At 42.0% G+C, this 20,878-nt stretch overlaps 1 protein-coding gene across 3 annotated transcripts in view; it reads left to right on the top strand.

The window, feature by feature from the left end:
* ncanb (neurocan b) overlaps positions 1–20,878 on the top strand; it is a 137,903-nt gene that overhangs the window by 69,222 nt on the left and 47,803 nt on the right. Inside the window, exon 10 of one of the 3 annotated variants that reach the window (XM_086223561.1) lies at positions 12,123–12,236. The exons of 1 other annotated variant lie outside the window; for it this stretch is intronic. In XM_086223561.1, the coding sequence (XP_086079687.1) occupies positions 12,123–12,236 (114 nt within the window). Of the gene's footprint in view, positions 1–12,119; positions 12,237–20,878 lie in introns of all 3 variants that reach the window. One more of the 3 variants, XM_086223560.1, reaches the window with a different exon arrangement.

Genomic DNA, 20,878 nt, shown 5'->3' with positions numbered 1-20,878 from the left:
CTCTTGAACTTGAACTGGTACAGCACAAAGCACTCAATTGCCACCTAATCGTGTATGTCCCCTGTATGACCCTCAACCACCTCAGCAGGGACTCATCGGTATCTTTAAAAAAAAAAGTCACCTTTCTGAAATCCAGCCAGTTCCTAATCTGTCATCTGTCTCACTCCGAAAAGTTTCTTTTCCCTCTTTCCGTGATGTAATTACACTATTTTTTCCCATATCAAACACCGCTGCTGAATCTAATCCTGTGCTATTGGCTGCTTCTTATTAAATGAGTGGGGTTTGTTAAAGAGCAGTCTTGAGGGATGTTGGGCCTCGTCGTGGTGTTGGATGAAAGAGCGTCACACTCAGTGCTGACTGAGCATGGGCTCTTTGTATCGCATTAACCAGGGGAATAATGAAGCAACCCAAGTGTTGAAAATGGGTTTAAGCACACTGTGGTGTGAATACACTCAGCAGCTTTTGTGTACACGTCTGAATGTGTGATAATAACTCAGCAGTTTCGCATCTACTGACTTTGCTCTTTTATTATGGATGGTTAAACATCAGCATGCATTTACTGATCCAAAGACATGTCCAATTTGTTCTGATATCACTTTCCAGACCTGTCTTCTGCAGGCTAGGATGTTCAGTCTCCCAGGGAAGTCAAGTGTCTGTGCCTGGAAAGGTCATTGCACATCACAGTGAGCGGAGATATTGAGAGGCAAATATCTGCAAAGTGCTGTTGGTTTTAAACCATTAAAGGAAACCACACAATGACTAAATAATTCAGCAAGGGATTTTCTGCAAAGCAGGCAAAAATCTAGTGCAAAAGATGTGTGTTCTCCGAGTGTTCAGTGACATTTGGGGAATGGAAAGCGTTGATTTATACATATAAAAATCAGTAAAACTAACTGCTTTGTGTGCAAACCCTCCAAAATTTGAGTTTAATAGTCTGCAGTGAGCCTGAAAAAAAGAAAAACACAGATAAGCTGTACTAAACACACGTTTTATGACATGATAAAAATGCTTTATTATCTTTGCTGCCACAACAAAAACCTAGTGATTATTCTATCTCTAGGAGCCCCATCACAAGCAGCTGTTTTATTTTTTAAGATTGTATGACCCAGAGGTCCTATTATGGCAGATGAATGACTGAATCTCCTGAGTTACTGGTAGCAGATCTGCTGTAGAAGTGGAAAAACAAGTGTTGTTTTATGAATATTTCTCATCTCTCAGCCCTCTTTAGATCAGTGGGAAGGCAGACCAAAGCACTATATTCAATGCAGTAACACAACAACAACGCAGGCTACGTTTTCCGTTTCTTGAGGCCCAGAATATGCTACTTAGCAGGAGTCACACGTTGGTTTAGTAAGGATGAGAGCTTCATGTTCGCGTGTTGTGAAAGGATTGCCGTGAGATCATTTGTGTTCCTTTTCTCACATTGAACTTTGCATGTTTTACTGGAGAAATAAGAGGCCCGCGAGAAACAGGCTTGTCACTGAGGAGCTAAGTGATCAAGTCAGTGCGGCAGTTGAGTTGCTGCTCTTTAGGGTCTATCAGTGTATGATGTCATCAGGGGGGCTTTCAGGGAAGCTTTCCTCTCAATTGTTGCACTTGAAGGGTAGCCATCCTTTGTTTTTCAGCTATTTGCACATGCAGTAACATGTTAGTTTTCTTAATGATCAGCGCACTTTACCTAGAGACTTCTTGATGATTTCAACCTCGAGTGTTTCCTCAGTACAGACTCTTTAGAAAATCAGGGATTTTACTGAAGCTCTTTTCTACAGGCTCTCAGCTGAGATCCAGCTTTTAGCGTTTAGCGAGTCCAACAATATGGCCTCGGGGAAGCCGGTGATGAGCTCCAGATCCTAGACAGACCCTGCTTTCACGCTGCAGCTGGTCACCACCTGCTATAAGGAGAAGTGATGTACAGTGGGAGCAGCGAGGCAAAGCTCTCTTTTGCCTGGGTTTGAAATAGGCAAAAATCAACCAGCGCATATACGTATACATATGGTGAATACGTCCACTTGGCTTTGGTGACGCATTCACTGCAGATGACATCATCAACTGCTTGTTTGAGCATTTATGCGTTGACATTGTAGCCATTCTCATTTCTCTGCCACTGTACAACGGATAAGAACAGACCTCTTCCAAGACATATGTCACCCCATTAAAAACACAGTTTTTTTTTTCTTCTTCTCTGATGATTCGCTATCTCTAAGTACTTATTATCAGATACATCCTTGGGGCCCCCGAGGGTGCACAAAAGCAACAAACAACATAACCTCTGTTGACACCAATTGGAAAATAATGGGAGGGATGGATGAAAAAAAGAGAGCCTGGCAGGGTGCTGTCAGAAGGAATATAATCCTCTGTGTGGAGTCATTGTGTGGCTGTGCTGAGATGGAGAGATGAATGTAGTCGGGTTGCATTTGTGACTCTTACAATGTAGCATTCAGGTGCTATCAGGAATCAGCTTCCCTCTCTGAAAGAGTATTTAATTACTCTCTCTGCATCCAACAAGTCTGTCTTCCTAGAGGACAAAAACCGGGGTTAAACTAGTCTTACGCAGCAATGTTATTGTTCAGATCAGCTTGTATTGTCTCCACAGGAGAAGCGTTATGATTGGAAACCTGCTCACCAGACCCTCTTAAACTGTTAGGATCTATTTTACTCCTACAGTAGCACATCCAACATCGTAGAGCTGTTGCATTTTCACTCTTCATTTGCAGTCAGACACACGCATACCATCAGTGAATCTGCCAGTCACACACAGCTGAAAATGGAGCTGCCTGCCATCAAGGTCAACAGTGAAATGTACTATTTCAAATTAAGGTATTTTCAAGCGACAGAGGAGTGGCAGCGGAGAGGATGAGTGCACCCAGCTGGGGATTTGAGCTGCCAGATTGCCTGACTGACTTCACTGCCTCTCACTCTTACTGGCCCAGAAGGCTGAGCAGAGCAGCGGCGAGGGTGTGTGGCCTCCAGCGTCAGTCACAACGCATCATACACCAGCCAATGTCAGGAGGGTCTCCTCATGTAGGGCATGTCAGACACACGCGTAAATCTGTCCCAGCAGAGGAGGATTCACAGACGTGAAAAATGACACGTCCCATAGGGGAGGCGGATCTCGATTCTAAATGTTTAGGGTTTGTGGCGGTTATGAGGGTTTGCATTGGTGCTACAGAAGAAGTTTCTTTTCAGAGTTTCTCCTGGCATGTAAAGTAGTCTCCAGGCGAACCCCCCTGCCCACAGCTTGCTTCTGCAATCAGTGTTGTCCTGCTTTCAGAACAACTTCTTGACAGTAACCACAGTGGTAAAGGAACATGCAGGCAACAGGGAGTATGAGATCCCCAATCTGTGTGTTACTGTGAGTGTGTGTCCTGCTTTCTGTTCCGCAAGTAACTTTAGCACTTTTTTGGATTCATATTTATGCAGATTTAAAAAACAAAAAAACAAACCCAGCACAGAGCACGATGCTGAAGGTCAGTAAAGGTGAATTCATGTCAAATCATTTATACGTTTGAAACTTTTCAACCAAAAATGTTAAACATTTGCTAGTTGCAAACGCACTTCACTGTGTCTTCATCATTTATGAGAGCCAATGAAAACTTTTGGATGGTTGGATGCACACAAACTTTTGGTGCTGGGAGATACATTAATTAATGATCAAAAAAAATGCATCCACAATGATGCCAATACTTGTCAGCTGCAGCCCTAGCCAAGAGTTTCCGCTCGTTTGTGATCATTTCTTGTATTTCAAGGATCGGGTTGGTCTGTGCAGTATATTAGGCAATGCTGTGCATGTGAATCACCCACTTTTTTCTCTGAGTGACACACAAACTGAATTACCAACATTTCTACTAGTACGACTTTCATTTGCATACAGCTCCTGTGTCACCTCCATTTCCATTTCCTCAACGTACTTATTGTTCAGAGCAAACTGATGGGCAAAGAGCATTTCAAAGTCAAGCACCGTCGTTGAAGTGCTTTGTACGCCAAATTTTCATGGCAGTGTGGAAATATCAAGTACAGTCTTCTTATGTCTACATCTGTGTGCTCACCTCTCACTGAATTTAGCTGCATATTAATCACACATTCCACTCTATGTGTCACAATACATAGTTGGTATGAATATTTCATGATACATCACGGATACTGACTGCCTACTTCCTACATCTTTTCTGCGAACTTTCTGTCTTGTGAGTTTATTCGATATTGTTGGGCTGTATTAAAAGTATAGAGTTGCAGTTGATGTTGTATTCTCCCCTCAAAGAACCCAGAAATTGAGTGCAAAGATCCAATGAGGAGAGAGACAGACAGAGAGAAAAAAAACACTCAAATTGAATAGAATGCGTTTGCCATGATAAGACAGGATAGATTATTTTCCTGCAAAGATGACAGCCCAGATAATGCAATTTATTTAGGATGAACGGAGGCGCCACAAGTGCCACTCTTGTAACAATAATCCCTCAATTGTCTTCATCAGTGTCACTATGCAGGCCTGCTGAAATGGGTTCTATTGAATTGCCGGTAGTCTTGCCCCTCCCTGGTCCTCTCCAGGCTCATTCCGAGAGGTGCTCGGTCCCACTGTTAAAGTGCATTGGCTGCTTTCTGCTGTCTCAGGCTTCTGGCTCTGTGGCTAATTGCAGGTGTCGTGCTTTTTCACCGTTCCCAAGTGTGTCCATGCGTGAATGTCTGTGTGTGTTTGCATGTAGAAAGGAGGAGAAAGTCATCCTAGCAGCTGGAAAGAGCTGGGTTTGAAAATGGAAAAATTCAGTTTGCAACAGGGAGGACAAGATGGAAATAGATTCAGTTGAAAATTGTCTTTGTGTGTGTATGTGTGTGTGTGTGTGTGTGTGTGTGTGTGTGTGTGTGTGTGTGTGGTAGCTGCCGACATATTCTAAGTAAAACTAATTGTATCAGGCTTCTTTCTTTCTTGTGTTTGCACAGACTTGTTTCTTTTAGTATCACAGACACATGGAGGGTTGATTGACAACTTTGAGATATGAATGTTGATTGATGCTGTTTCCTATTATTTTTGTTGATTTTTGCTGTCAAAGACAAGACAAAGGCAATCGGGGTTAATTCTAGATCCACCACTGTAATATACATGATTTTCAAACATGATCAAAGCAGTGTCTTTTGTGGTATTTATCCTTACGGAGGTGATTGGCAGTCTGCCGCAGTTATTCCTATTTCATATTTTGGCTTCATTGTTGAAACCACTATATTATCACCTACAGAATGAAAAAAATAACAGAAATAGGAATAGCAGGTGGCTTTTTAGCACTTTATAAAAAAATTTGCCCCCTTGCCGCTTTTAGCTGCCCCCCCCAGTCACTTCATCCCCACGCCTGCCGTAATTATATTGTTACACACCTGCTCCATCGACAACCCTCCCTCAAATACATGAACTCATTCCCCGGGGCACGGTGACAGCCTCCGTTGACGAACCACACTCTGAAAGTATTGTTTTTCTTTCATGACTGAAATCCTACAACAGCAGATCAGATTCTGTGCTCGTCCTGCGTCTGGGTGCAAAAACAGGATCGATTCAAAGACGACTCTATACGTGTGAACCCTTGGATGAAAAGCCGTAGCTTTGTGACCTTTGCAGGCACATGTCTAATTCATGGTTCTGATTCAAGCCCTTTTCCAAAACCCCTGCTAACATCTAGCAGTGATAAAGGGTTTGATCAGCCTTCAATCCTGGGTCACACACGGGTATATTTCAGTTCCAGCGCCAATCAGCATCGATATAAACACAAAACCTGGAGAAACTCGGTAAATTTCACCTCTGAGACTCTCTGTCGTCTTGGCCACAAATTCAACCCCTTTGCACTCTGACACTGTTCATCCAGTGTTGTGTTTGAAAAACAGACTGGAGCCAAAGATATGAAACAGTAACCACTACAACCCCATTATTACCGTCCATTCTGCTTTTTACTATACTGTTTCTTTACCCTGTTTTTGTTGGATTTGTGACCTTGAACGTGACACACCGGGAAAAACAACTGAAAGGCAACTAGTTGATTTCCCTTTTTTAAATGGATATGGAAGAAAACCTGCATGTACGTAAGTTTGTGCAGTGGAGAAACAGTGTAAGAGAGCAACATCTTGCTATGTTTTCTATGGCCATGTTGTGGGTTTCTTCAAACAACAAAAAGGCATTTCATATTTCATCCTTTATATCTCATTGCAAACCCTCAAGATTTATCCTGCACACGACCCGTTCCGACTGACAGTTGGTGCAGCGGGTTTATAAAGAGAGCTGGTGGATGGTAGTGGTACTTTTCGTAGGGCTGCAGATTTTCGTACAGACTAGCAGTTTCTACACTGGTAGAATGGTCACCATCAGTCTGAGCAGCTCCACCAACAAGTAAACCTCTCATTCTTTCCTCCCCCACCACACTGCCCTCCCTCTTCACCCCCGTGTAACCTGCGTCTGTAAATCAATCACTTTGAAGTAATCTGAGACGGCATTGGTGTCTGCAATTCTGTGCAGGAGAGACGCGTTATCTATATTTCAGCAGAAGTAGGTATTGTATTTCCCCTGGTATGTTTTCACCTCGCCAGGCTGTAGCTGTAACTCATCTGCAGTGAGTGACTGGGCTGTCTGGGGACACATTGATACATGGATCTTATTCCTACCTGTGAGTGTCTGCTTCTGTCCATCCTGTCAGGGGAGAGATGGAAACTCTGAGTCATGCCAGCCATACTGATGACTCACTCATAGTTTGCATTGTTGTCGAAAAATAATCTTCCTCACATTAGTTCTTTTATTCCGCTAAGAACAAGTCAGAAAGTGCAAGAGACATGAGTCAGCAGCAGATTAAACAGAAAAACCCACATTCCTGAGAGAGAAAAACAAGTAATCACCCAAACTCAGTTTAAAGTAACGTCTGAATTCAGCTTTGACCTCTTCAAAGTCTTACTGCTTAATTCTTGTGCTGTTGAAATTTACTATAACGTTGTAGTTGTGTTCCCAGATCTTGGCAGAGCATAAGAACCTAGAAACCACATACCTTTCTTCATAAATTGTACTCCCAAGAGCAAAAGATAAGAGACATATGGATCATTCTACATGCAGATTACCACCAAGATGATTGTTGGTAGCCAAAATGTTCATCTATGATATGCAGAGGTGGCAAAATACTAATACCTTTAAAGTGACTCTGATAGATGTAGAATACTTATTTAACTTTATACTCAAATACAAGTAAAGAAATACGTGTCTTTGTTGTCTCAAAAATATAAAGGATCAATCGATACTCCTACTTCTCCCCTGACACTGCACAGTCATCATTCTCTTCACTACACTAGACTCAATATCTCTGTGGTCCAGGGTTCTTAACTCATCTCTGCTCTTCTCTTCAGTGAGTGAGGATGATGGGTGTTTTCTTCAAGCTTCATAACATCTTTTGTTCATCCTCGATATCTTCCTTTATACTTTTTGTCAAGTGGCAACCAAAATTTACATGCATTACCGCAACTTCTCATCCGTTCCGTCGTTTTTGCCTGTCGCACATCAAAACTAAAGTAACAGGCCTGCTCTCCAGATGCTAGCAGTAAAAAGTACAGATTTTTGTGATAACATGTTGAGAGTAGAAGTAAAAGGTTGTCAAAGATTGTCAAGTAAAGCAGAGATACACGAGAGAGCTACCAAAGTACATTTAGTCCTTCAAATATCTGATGGCATATACTGTTAATAGCTATATTCTGAAAACAGTGCAGAGCAGTTTTCAGGATCCAGGATCTACGATGTGATCCAGATCACATCAAAAGTTAATCTTTTGCTCCTCGTAATATTTTTTGTTTGTTTTGAAATTTGAACAGAATCCATTCATTGGTTTTTAAAGAATCCTGATACTGGACCAGCCAACAAGACGGACACATGCCGATGATCACAGGTCCCCTTTAAGAGGGAGAATTATCTGGAAAACTACAAAATCAAGAACCAGTTGTCTTTAAATGGGTGTACTTCAGCGTGCCGGTTCAGAAAATCATTTGCAGAATATTCTCCAGATGTGTCCATTATGTTAATAGATCTGGTTTTGGGGGTGTACGCAATGTGACACACACACACACACACACACACACACGCACGCGCGCTGTCTCGCTCCCTCTCCCTAATGTACTATGAACGTCTGCTCTTGCTCTGTGTCATCACTAAATGCACAAAACAGATGTTCGCTGCAGCCGTGATGCAAGTGACCATAGGAATATGTCCCGCCACCGACCCATTGAGCCATCATGGTGATGACGACGACGGCGGAATTTAAACTCGGCACATTTTTACAGTTTGTGTGCTTCAGTACGGTGCACTGCAGGATTGCTTTTTAGAGGAGCTGCTCTTGCCGAGCCCGGGTGATGGCTTATCACACTCAAATAGGGGGGAACACTTGAACAGGCCCAGGCATGATCTCTGTCTCAGCAAAGCTATTACAAGGTTCACTGAATCTAAGCACAGCAACCCAGCGGGTGATAAGCAGGTGTATATAGAGAATATGTAAGTGTGTGCAGTTTTGCTCTGTGTGTCGCACATTTATTCGTGCGGGGCTCAATGTTTCTGTCAGCGCAAGCCTTTCAGCAAGTTTCCATTAGTTGGACTTGTTAACCGCTCAGCTGCAGACTTCATCGGATGCAAGACATTACTGCAATCCTCCTTTCTAAATCCTAGCTATGAGTTGACATCAGGTATCTTTCTAAATATACCCAAGATAATCTCCCTCCTGAGAGGCTTAGAAAAAAACTTCTAGATGACCCTTTAAAGCAGTAAAACGTCACACATGTACAGGATGGGAGATATGTGAGAATATCTGTTCTGTGACATGGAAGAAGACTTCTATATTTTTGTGTGACTCACCGCGAAGCTTAGTCCTGAAAGCTCGTTCCTTATATCTCCTTACAGCTGCCTCACATCGCTCCATACTGATAGTCTTCCCTCCTCTCTTTTTTGGACTCCAGCATCTTCTCTTTTTCTGTCTTTTACACTGAAAAAAGAAAGTAGGAATGGGTGAGGCGACCTATTTTAAGTGTGTAATTAATCATAAGCCAGCAGCAAGCATTAAGAGAGGCGGAAATGTATGATAGCTCCCTCAGTGATTCTCTCTTTCCATCTCCGTCTCCGTGGTAAAATTTAATTTGTTGCCTCTTTCCCTTGGAACATATCAACATAGCATAAACATTCCTAATTTAGGCCTTACATGCCTATTCATGCATTAAAACATTCATGCAGAACACATTTGCACTGAAATGTTACACAATCTCTGACTGCTGTCTCCCCTCTGTATACTGTACATGATGTCGCCGGTTTGCAAGCTCCACTTTGTGGACAGACGGTGAAGAACGCAGTCTCATTTGTGTGTAATAAGTCGTTACTAATTGTCTGTAGATTGGATCAATGTCTTACACAGCGTCTCAGCTCTCTGTCTGTATGATCACAGACAGAAACAGCACCATTTATCAAGGCTGCTGGTAGAAAAAAAGCCCCTTTCACCTCATTATCAAGGCACTCTTGCTGAACCTGGTCAAATTATGCCAATCAATGGTTTCCCCATTTCTTCTGGTTAGAAAATTGCAATGCAGTGCATGCTCACACACCCCTGCATAAAAGCACTTTTCACACCAACTAGCCTTGCTCTAATTTTAATAATAATCCATTTGTGTTACCCATGTGCAGTATTAATGCAGATAGCACACACACACACACACAAACAGAGCTGTTACTCTCCTGCGGTGTGATGGACTGAGCTCTCCATCTCTCAGACTACCTCATGACCTGGACCCCAGCTGTCAGTCTGCATCACTGAGTTTTCCACAACAGCAAATACATGTCCGCCTGAGCTGTGATTCAAAATTGATGGACGTTTGTGTTGTAGAGATTAAAACACCAAATACATGCAGATAGTCAGATCTCAAAGTTGTCTTCGGCTGAGGTGCTTCTGGGGTAGATCAGTGTGCAGGCAGGGGATTGTAGCACACACAGGTGAGATGTTCCTAGCTAAATTCGAGTGTTTACATTATAGTGTATAATTGGTACAATTATATCACAAAAAGAAGCATGCTTATTATTTGGATTTATTTGACTTGAATCATGCACTTTCTGTAAAGCCCTCATGTTTCCAATGTTACAGTACATTAACGTAATCCGAAAATGACTCCTTTAATCTTGCATAATCTCCCATTTAGAATAGTCTGAATGCGTAGAAATCCCTTCTTTGATAATGCTCATAGTGAACATATTTGATCGACCAGCTTTTTCTGCTACACCGTCTTTTCGCGTCGTCCCAAACTTTGCCCTCATCTCCTAAGAGCACGCAACAAAGCTGATACCAGTTGGCACGAAGAATAGATGCAATTTACCCGACTGAAAGTAATTCCTCAACACCTGATATATGGCTGTAGATGACCAACGCAACGACTTCTTCCTCTATTCTGTGTCAGCCAAGAGTAATGTTGCCTATACCGCTACCTTTTGATGAAACTATGCATTGCATAGCCTTGTTAAATCACTCCAAAGCAGATGATAGAAACACACCTTATTTTCCAAAATTAAAATTCAAAATTTGCATTTCAATGAAATGGAAAACTCATTAATGATTTTCACAGTACATCTGAGAAAACGATGACCTGGAATTGAAAGCTGAAAGCATTCACATATAAAAGTAACACCAAAATCTCCTGCAACAAAAGAATTCTTTTTTTTTTTCGTCTTTTTCTTCTCAACCAGATTCGACAAAAAAACATTTCCCATCGGGCCACCTCAATTACCAGAGGAGTTGTTGTGTACAGCTGAGTGGATTCAATGATTTTCTCTCATAAAAACAGTTACTGACATGTTTTCGTCTATGCTGCTCAGTGTTGTAGTTTGAAGGTTGTAAACTGCTGTTGATTCCATGTCACATGAGTGGTCTCTGCTATATTGCTCCAGTTTACCATGGAAGGATGCTTTTCTCCATTCCTGCTACATCATGACCTGATATAACAGACCTAAAGTGAGTGGTCTCATTCTCTGCTCCGGGGATTCAGGTTGTCTTTGTATTATCATTAACCTTCAGGTGATATATTCTGAAATCCTGAAAGTTAATTTCTGTTACTGTATGTATTTATAAAGGCAGCCTCTCCATCATCCCCCTGCCCAGTTGATGTTCTCTGTGGCGGTGGGAGTTTAGGGTCCTGTTTCACAGGAAATTGAACACAATCTCATGTGATATCTCAGCAGCCTGCAATGAGCCAGCGTTTCACAAACAACCAGAAATATGCACCCATATGCTAGCACATGTGCAAGTGCTTGCACATACAAATGACGGATATCACCAGACTTTCAGTAGAACTGAACTCTTCACTGCATGTCTACTCTCATTCATCATGAAGTGAGTCTGGGTGTTATTATGGACAAGATGCAGTATATTAGACAGCCTGTCAGATTGTGTCAGGGGCTGAAATCCTGTCAGGATTAGATAATAAAAAGACACTTAATCTAGCCCATTCCCTATAGTCTCTCTTTGCAAGGAATAAAAATTGCCCGCACTGCGCTCTAACCATCCTTGTCAGATCCTCTTCCCTCCAGCCTGTTCTAAAATGTAAGAGCAATAATTATGACTTAATCTCCTCAATCTTCATCACTCACCCACCAAAACATTTCCTGTGAAGAGGGATGGTGCTATAGCCCTAGTTCATAAAATGTGTTTATTACCTTCTCTGCAACACAGTAATGAGCCATAAAAATAGGTGCTGACCAGTATGCACGAGTGTGCGCAATGATCAGCTGATTTATGAGGACCTTGGCTCATGTAGAACCTACGATGTGTGGCAGGAGGATGGCGGGACTCAGCACATTTGCCTGGCGAGCATCAGTCATGATAAACAGAGGCATGACAGATGCAAAAACAGCCAATCTGTCACCTTGTAGAGTCCCAGCATCGGGGACGAGTCGACATACTGTCTGGCCACTCTTCCTCTGTCACTGTCAAGGACGGCTCGCTAGGGACGCGGACATAATGCCGTCTCATTGCCTGTCATATTTTGTCAACATTCAAGGCACTTTTGGTAATGCTTCTTCTCTGTAGAAAATCAATTATAAATGCACATCAGTTTATCCACCTCGCTTCCCGCTCTGTCTCTCTTTACAGTAGAGAATAACCCCTGCCAGACCAACCCCTGTCTCCATGGAGGAAGCTGTCTGCAAGAGGGTGACGGCTATAGCTGCTACTGTCCTCAGGGCTTCTCTGGAGAGAGCTGCGAGATTGGTGAGTCACTGCCAGGTTAAAGCTGAGAGGGGGTTCAGCAGCTACTGGCAGATGTTGCATCATTGTGGCATAAAGCATATGTTGGGATAACATGTAGCAGATGTAATTAATTCCAAGGGAAGCCATCAGTTAGTATCCTGTGTTGGGAGTGTGTCCTCATTCCTTAGTAGGATGCTGGATCTAGTCTTACTGTGCACAAAGCCAAGTGGAGCATTCCTCTTTGGTCCAGTGGTTTTGGATCAAGCTCTCTGTGTGAAAGCGAAAGGGGAATATCCATATGTCACAAGTCAGCCAGTTGTGTCAAAAACTGCTGATTGGGAGCTCTGTGTGTGTGTGTGTGTGTGTGTGTGTGTGTGTGTGTGTGCGCGTGTGTGTACCCCTGCTACCCCAGGAGTACCAGGCAGCTCATCTTTCCAGTCAGCTGTGTGATGGTAGAATATGGCTGTCAGAAAGTGCCTGTGCACTGTCTTAGGTGTGTGAGCATGTGTTTGTGTGTGTGAGCATGTGTTTGTGTGTGTGTGCATGTGTGTACGCGCGCGCGTGCCAAAGAGACATGCAAGGACACATAGGTCATACAGTAGCTCTGAGCTCAGTGAGGGGTGGAGTTGCTGATTAAAGTGCCAGAGCAGCGGCACATGTTGCTGTGGACAAGGGAAGATCAGAAGAATAAAAGGAAAGAAGAGGCTATGACAGAATACATCAAAATAGGTTTCTTTACACTGGGAATGAGACTGCATGGGAGTAAACAATATAGCATGTTAGCTCTATTTGCTTTACCCTCATTATCGTCACAACAATGACTCTGTTCCATTAGCGTCTCAAACATTCTCAAAATATAATACCTTTGCTGGTGTAACACCTGGAAAACACCTCCCATGTGATAACAGCAAATTATCTAGTCCTTGTTCTGTTAGTCAGTCAAATTAGGCTAATATTTCCAAGAGATGAGGCCATTTCCCCTTCTAAATAAATATAGCAAATATAAACAAAACACTGCCATTTTAGCACTAAATCTGATCAAATACACTCGTAAAACGACACAAAACGGGAAAAAAATAAAACCAAAAAAAAATAACAACTTCCAATCAATGGCAGTCATTTTTTATAGTGATGAGGCATTTTTATATGAGCGTGCACAGGTAGGTGTGTGTTATGCTGCTTTAAACATGTTCTAAAATACTCCTTTTTGACGCGAGTCTCGTATACACAGACTTCTCATGGTGGAAGTATGATGTCCCTGATCCTGAGTAAATTCACCCCCTGCAGCAGCAATATGCCATCGTCGTTCTGCGTAAACAAGCAAAGCATCATAACGGTGGGCTCGTTTTAACCTCTGTATTAAAGAATCTCTGTAAAGGTGGCTATCGCTCCAGCCAAAGCCCACTGTGTTGAATTATGTGAAATATTAGATTGCAGTCAAATGTTGTAGAAAAATACGAGCATTTAAAAACTGGTTGGTTTTTTTTTTACCCTTTTTTTGGTTCATTAACTATCTTTTAGATGTTTGTTCCCAGTGGCAGGCTCCATTTGTAGCATTAAAGGCACTTGAGTACATCCACATTTTAGTTTTCTGATTAAAAATGAGATGTTTATCTGAGTGGCTTCCCTCGAAGGATCAAGTGTTCGTAGATAAGAAGCATTACGAGTTTTCCCCGATCAAGCAAGTTTTGCAGGTCTGTATGTTCCATATTCATGTGTACTCAATCATAGTTTAGCAGGTCATGGCACACCATTACTTCTTGAATGATGTCACAGCTCAGGGGCCAAAGGTCACGAGATGCATGCTGTGATGGGTCTCATTACCAATAACCTCTAATGGCCACACATAAAAGGATGCAATAGTTAGGCGTGTTTGTGCATTAACACCCTTGGAGATCAATCAGCGTTGCGGTTGTATGTCAATATTTTGTGACAAATGCATATTTAGAGCATGAATAACATGCACATGTAATTAGTAATGATTTAGCCGCAGTCAATTTAATTCGCTTTGTTGCTGTGAGACTAAACAATAGTTTATTTAGAAGCACTTGAAATTAGTTTTGATACTTACGCCTCGGACAAAGAAACACACTGAATATTTGTAATTTACTGATTGATTATGTGCTTTCTTCTCTCAGGAGTATTTAATTATCTCCACCTATTTATGTATATATGTATTTATGATGTTGATAATGTTACTAACCAGCTGATGTGATAAATATTAATTAAGGACAAAGGCAAAAGGGTTAATTGCCTAGACTGTTGCATGCTCGAGCAATACTTTGCCTGCTAAATATAGCGCTGCTCTGAAGAAATCCTTGCAGGCAGCCTTACTTTCTCTCTTGCATCATCGTTTATAAGTGGCCAGATTATTAAATGTCTTTTACATCACCATAGATCAAACCGCAGCTCCATTATACAGAAAAAGGCATATAAAACAATACGCAGTGCATTGCTCCTGCTCCACATGATGTTATTATGGAGAGAACATTAGCTACACAACAGCTGCAACACACCCCAGAGCTCGTCTCCAGGATTTGGCTCATGGCTGCAATTATTTGGGAAGAGGCGTTTTGGGGAGCTGCATTATTGATGGCCTCTGTTTCCACTGCTGTCTGTAATTAATATTTATAAGGTTTGCAGCTGCAGACATCCCAGTGTTCGAATGTATGAAAATTCATCCCCTCATTTATAGTCCAGCATTAATTGATTTATCTAAACAGATTTGATCATGTCAGTAAAGACCCACAAAAATGCTCAACAGCTACACAAAAACATGCATTCCACAGGTTAGGGTGACATTCATCATCAGGGCCAGTTGATAAAGTCTGCATCCTGCAGCAGATTAAGTGATTAACGAGGCACAACAGCGCCAGTCAGCTTGACGGCTGTGTGTTGACATGCAAGAAATGAATTACTTTTTCTTTCCCTACAGCTACTTTGAACATTTATTTCAAGAGAATAAAACATGTCCTAAAATCGAGACGTATAAATGTTCCTCTGGGGTATTCTTCCTCTAATTTGTATACAAAGAAAATAGTCCAATACCTCACTTGGTGTACGTAGAAAACTAATGTTGACAGGTGATCATGGACATGAATGTTTGAATCGCTGTTCTGAAAAAAAGGAAAAGATCAATGAGCATTCAAGGAAATGGAGTGAATCTCCTCCAGTAAACAATCAAAGTTCTTGTTCTGAAGGTCCGGTGGCACGGAAAAAAAAACACAGCAGTCAAATAAGTTGTTTGCATTCCTCCATAGTGCGACAGCATGTCAACTCCAAGTCCACGTGCTTGCTTCGTCAGTGGCTCCCCAGCAGCAGAGTGAGATGAGTCCTGCTCCACCCCCCGGACAACGTCTCATACAGTTTCACACCCGATGACGAGACGATTGTTAGCGCGTTCCCGTTATGTGAATCTGAATTAAAGCTATGCAAGCGTGATTCGAGACTCCATTGCAAGTACACTAAACTAGAAATACTCCTTTTTTTTCTCCATCATTAGATCATCTACTCAGTTATCCTGATAAATTTGTGCTGAACTTGCTTAAAAATGTTTTGTAACTGACTGCTCTTATCAGTTGATTAGAAGGAGACACTTCATTTCAACACGTACATTTTTGTTATTTCCGTTTTGCACACGGGACACAATACGCACACACGAAAGAAATAAGGTCACCATCACTGAGTGATTTGGTTTAAGGTTAAAACATGTCCTTGTTTTCCATTTGTATCACGTCTGGGTTGTTGTTTTCTCTCTCTGTGTGGCTACTAAGAGATTTCTCATTCCTTTTGACAGCAGCAGCAGGACACATTCGAATGACACTTGTAATGTTAGGACAATTCTTTTTTATGTGACGACTGTTTGGCCTGTCCTGTCGGGACAAATAAAGGGAAAAGGCAAGTAAAACAGCATACAAATTTTGCGAGACACACTGTAAATGTGTCTGACGTCACCAAACCGTTTCAGACATAAACGCCGGCCTGGCGTTTGATGGATTTTCACAACAGCATCAAAACAAACGGTTGGAGTTTTATCCTCTTTAAATTCAGAGTGTGTTGTGAGGTCAAGATGGTAAATGAAAGCAGGAAATTGCTTTGATCACTTTATTCTCCCTTCCTGTCTTTTGACCTCTGTTCTTTCTCCTGTGACACATCTTGCTCGTGGCTCGTGTGGATCTGCTTAATCCGCTCATATGCATGATGAATTAGAGTTGATAACAGTGACTTAGCTGCTTCTGAGAAGCTCAATATTTTGGCCAAAATGACATTCTCCAGAGGTCCTCTTGCTCCTCCCTCCTCCTCCTCCTCCTCCTTCATGTCTGTTATCAGCAGCGCTCTTCTGCTCTCCAGCATCCATCATTGGTGTAACAAACCACTCGTGAGATCCACCTGCTCAGCTACACCATCACTGCGTTGCAAACTGCACTTACATTCAGGCACTCGTTGGCGGTTTGACGAACTCCTTCATCAATTTCAGACACTTTTTTTTTCGATTTGTTTTTGTTATTTTTACACATCCTCTGGTCCCTTTTCCAATCATGGTGATAAGATCTGACTTTCTCCCCCACTTCCCTACTCTCGCCTACCTAGAAAATGTAAAATTTAGCACTATCATCATATCTACACCTGCTGCTGCTGCTGCTGTTCTTTCACCCTTCTTATTTTCTCCACTGCTCTCCTCTTACGCTAATCTTCCATTAATCCTTTGTCTGTATTGTCTTCATCCCACGTCCGTCGTTCATCCGTCTTCTATCCTTCGTTCCATTCTTCCCTTCATCCTTTCGCCATGTTGCTCTTTGCGAGGCTCGCAGTAGCGTTGTATTAAAATGTCTCAGTTGTGCAGACACTGGGGTGAAAACAAGCCCCCTGCAGCGTTTCTCTCAAATAACACATTTCATTTCCTGCTATGTACTCGCTCATTCCAACCTGACTCACCCTATAACCTTGCCCCCCCCCACACACACACACACACACACACACACACACTTGGTCCTCCTGTCCTCTCTCTCTCTCTCTCTCCCTCTGTCTTGCTCTGTATTTTCCAGTCAAAGGCCAATACAATTATTCATACGGAAACGTCTCTCTACTCATGCATAAAATGAAACTTATTCAAGCTCACACGCTCACTCACCTGCATACTCCAATTGCCAAATTTGCTCACAAGGGTGTGCACCAAATATATTCTGCAATATTTTTTTCAGAAATCTTCTTTTACACTTAGCATAGGCATGCATTCTAGTTTGGTCCAGTCTTATAAAAAAACAACAACAATATTTACCCATGACTCCATAAAGAACTAATGCATAACGCATATATGAAGCTGAGAGAAAGGCCCCCGTTGGGTTTCTATATGAACTAATTTATCCTCCGGGACCTACTTCTCTCAAGTCAGCTCATATGATTGAGCCTGAAAGATTCATGAGGTGGACTATTAATACCACTGGTCCTTGCAAACCTTTCCACTGTGTCCACAGATCTGAGAGATGAGGTCAAAGAGGATGTTGGAGTGGGGGTGGGGCAGGACTGGCCATGTCTGAGGATAATGGATGTTTTATTGTGGGTACACATCAACGCTGCAGATCCAGAGTGGTTGTGTGGGACTTGAGGCTGGAGGTGATTTTGGTAAACTGGAGGGATGCACAGTTATGTCAAAAGTGTCTCTGATATTGGAGGATGGAGGACATTTCTCAATATATCAGTGTAAAATCATACAAAAAAAATCATACAAACTTGTTTTGATCCAGACAATCTGAACATTGATATACACCGGCTATTGGCCATTAAGTTGTAAAAAAAAAAAAAAAAAAAATATATATATATATATATATATATATATATATATATATATATCAGCATATTTGATATTGATACTGTGATACTAGGATAATAATAGCTTAAGGTGCATTATGGGATAATTCTGAGAGGTATAATAAAAAGTGTTGGCTCAAAGAGGAGAAAAGAAACATGCAGATAGAAGAAGATAGAGTGGATGCTGCTTCTCTCTGGGCATTCAGTTCATTCCTTCATGAATGATACAATAGATTTATGTGTTTAGGTCAAAATCCTCCGAGTTCTAGTAGGCAGGTCAATACCTGGACAAGCTTCGCTGCTATTTCTTACCCTTTCCTGGAATATTACTGGCTGCAGAGTGAAAGGAAATAATGAGCAGTTTGATTGCTCATACAGAGTACAATAGCCAGTGCTGAATACCAGGGGGGAAAAATATATTGTAATTTTCAACAAAATCAATTCCTTTTTCCCCCAGAAAAATACTTGGATTGATAGTGTGACTGTGCTTTTGTGTACCTGTGGACTCATGAAACATTCTCACAAAAGCAGCCAGTGACATCGTCCAAACTGACACAGCGAAGCGCACATTGTGATGAAATATTAAATCAGAAGTACGCAAATTGTCCAAGAGTTATTTTATAAACATTTTCGTTTCGAAATCCAGCAGCGAAAATGGATGAACAAATGTTCGTCTTCTTTATTTCCAAGTCCTCTAACGGTACTCAGCTTCAGTCTTTTGGGATTTTTTTTCATGTGAATATTTTTACAATCTGTACCAAAATACTGAAACAAACCAGCTACGGTTAGATTAAAGAGGGAATGCTGTCATTCAAGCTATGTAGAGGGTTGAAACTTACAAAATCCGCCGTCTTTGGCTAGAAATCTGAGATTTGATTGTATTTCTGTCCATTCAAAAATGACTTGCAGTGGTGAATTAATAACGGTTATCGGTTAATCATTCCATGCTCCAGAAATCATATTCTAATGCATGAACGATTAAGTGATTCTGTGGTCGGAACAGTTGTATTTTCATCTCCCGAATAGACTTTCTTTGTGAGAGACTGTTCTTTAAAACACATCAAAGATCAAATAGCTTTGAATAAATTACATTTTATGCTTAATTAAACTTAACTTGTGGTGAAATATCGTGGTTATTATTCTAAGCTCACAGAAAGACATTTGACCCAATTAAGGAAAAAAACAGCAGCGGGATAGTGACTAAGCAAGGAGGAAATGAACGAATGTCATGTGACAGAAATGGCAGAGAAAGTGTCTTTTGTGAGATGGATTATCAGCAGTGGTGGCAGCTCTCAACCCCCCACCCCCCACCCCGATGCAGCCACCACCAGCACCTACAGTATGAATCCCTCAATCAGCATTCTGATTGACTGTACCCTAACCACCACCACCACCCATTCTCTCACCCCAATCCCGCCAGCACAGCCAAGAGTGCCCGAACACTGATTGAAGCTGCTAGGCCTGCAGCTCAGTCAAGCGGAGAATACCCCCCCCCCCCCACACACACACACACACACTTGTGCATAAACAAACATTTATAAACCTGCAGACATGATTTGCAAAAATGCAAGACTCAGACCTGATTTTGTACACAGGTTCTTTGAAAACGTAACTTGTGCAATGTCACCAATTCCACCTCTGGTATGTAGCAGAGTTGAACACACTGTCAGAACTCTACCTCCTCTCCAAACAACGAACCAACGGATTTGAATCAGAATGAGCCTAATGCCATATCTTTTTGGATATAAACCCCCAATTGCAGATTAATGAGCTGCTGCTGGCTAGGACCCACCTCTCTCTCTCTCTCTCTCTCTCTCTCTCTCTCTCTCTCTCTCTCTCTCTCTCTCTCTCTCTCTCTCTCTCTCTCCAATGATTTTTTTTTACATTCTCTCTCCTGCATGAACTCACTCACAGCCTCATGTTGCATAAATTTTACCACCCTTCTTTGTTATTTACTTGTCAGCTGAAGTGTCGGGTACAGTGAATGCCCTTGGCTGATATGTGTTTGATTAAGCTCGGTGTGTTTGTGTGTCTGTGTTGGATGGATGGAGGCGGTGACTCTGTACGCTGGGTGACAGCTGTAGGAGTAAGTGAAGCGTGTAAAAGCTGGTCATGGACAACGTGCGACAAATTGATTTTACATGAAGACCAGGAACTGTAGGGGGGTCAAGAAAAATTCACGCAAAAGCATTCGCACACACGCGCACACACACACACACACACACACACACACACATGCAAACTTCATCAAGTGTGGATCACATACAGTGTGAGGAGGCACAAGGAGAAACTCCTACGAGGATGCACTGTATTACACCACTTTGTTACTGGGATGTTAAAGTCTTGCTGGATCCGGTCAGTAGTGGCTGAGATTGAAGTGAAGGCCAAGCGTGAAAATGGGCGTGGTGGTCCAAGCTAAATAGTAGGAATATGTTAGGGAGGGTAAAGGTTAGGCCAGCGGAGCCCTCACTTCACGTTCCTGCTGGGTTCACATCTATCAAATATACTCACACCGTCAGAAATGTTGTACTGGTGCAGCCAATATTAGCATTAGCAATTATTTACTGGTCTAAAAGGTTGCAAGTTCAACATCGGCTTAATTTCTTGCCAACAACAGCCTCCAGCGATGGAAGAATCTTCAGTGCGAAGGCTTGTTTAGCCTCTATTTTTACTGCTCTTCCTTTTCTTGTCACTGTTCATGGTTCTTTGCTGGGAGCAGGTGGTAATTTCCAAACTGTTAATTCTTCACATGACATTAATAACTGTAGTTATTTACTGAATGTAAAACTGAAGCTTGAAAGCTTTTGAAGAACAGCAACCTTATAGGAGATTCATAGAGTAATCATGACTTCCCA

The sequence above is a fragment of the Aulostomus chinensis genome, chromosome 14 (genome assembly GCF_037954235.1).
Source record: "Aulostomus chinensis isolate RoL2024-O1b breed Wild chromosome 14, RoL_Achi_v1.0, whole genome shotgun sequence".
Classification (NCBI taxonomy): domain Eukaryota; kingdom Metazoa; phylum Chordata; class Actinopteri; order Syngnathiformes; family Aulostomidae; genus Aulostomus; species Aulostomus chinensis.
The sequence above is the reverse complement of the archived record's forward strand: the minus strand, read 5'-3'. Positions and strand labels throughout refer to the sequence as shown.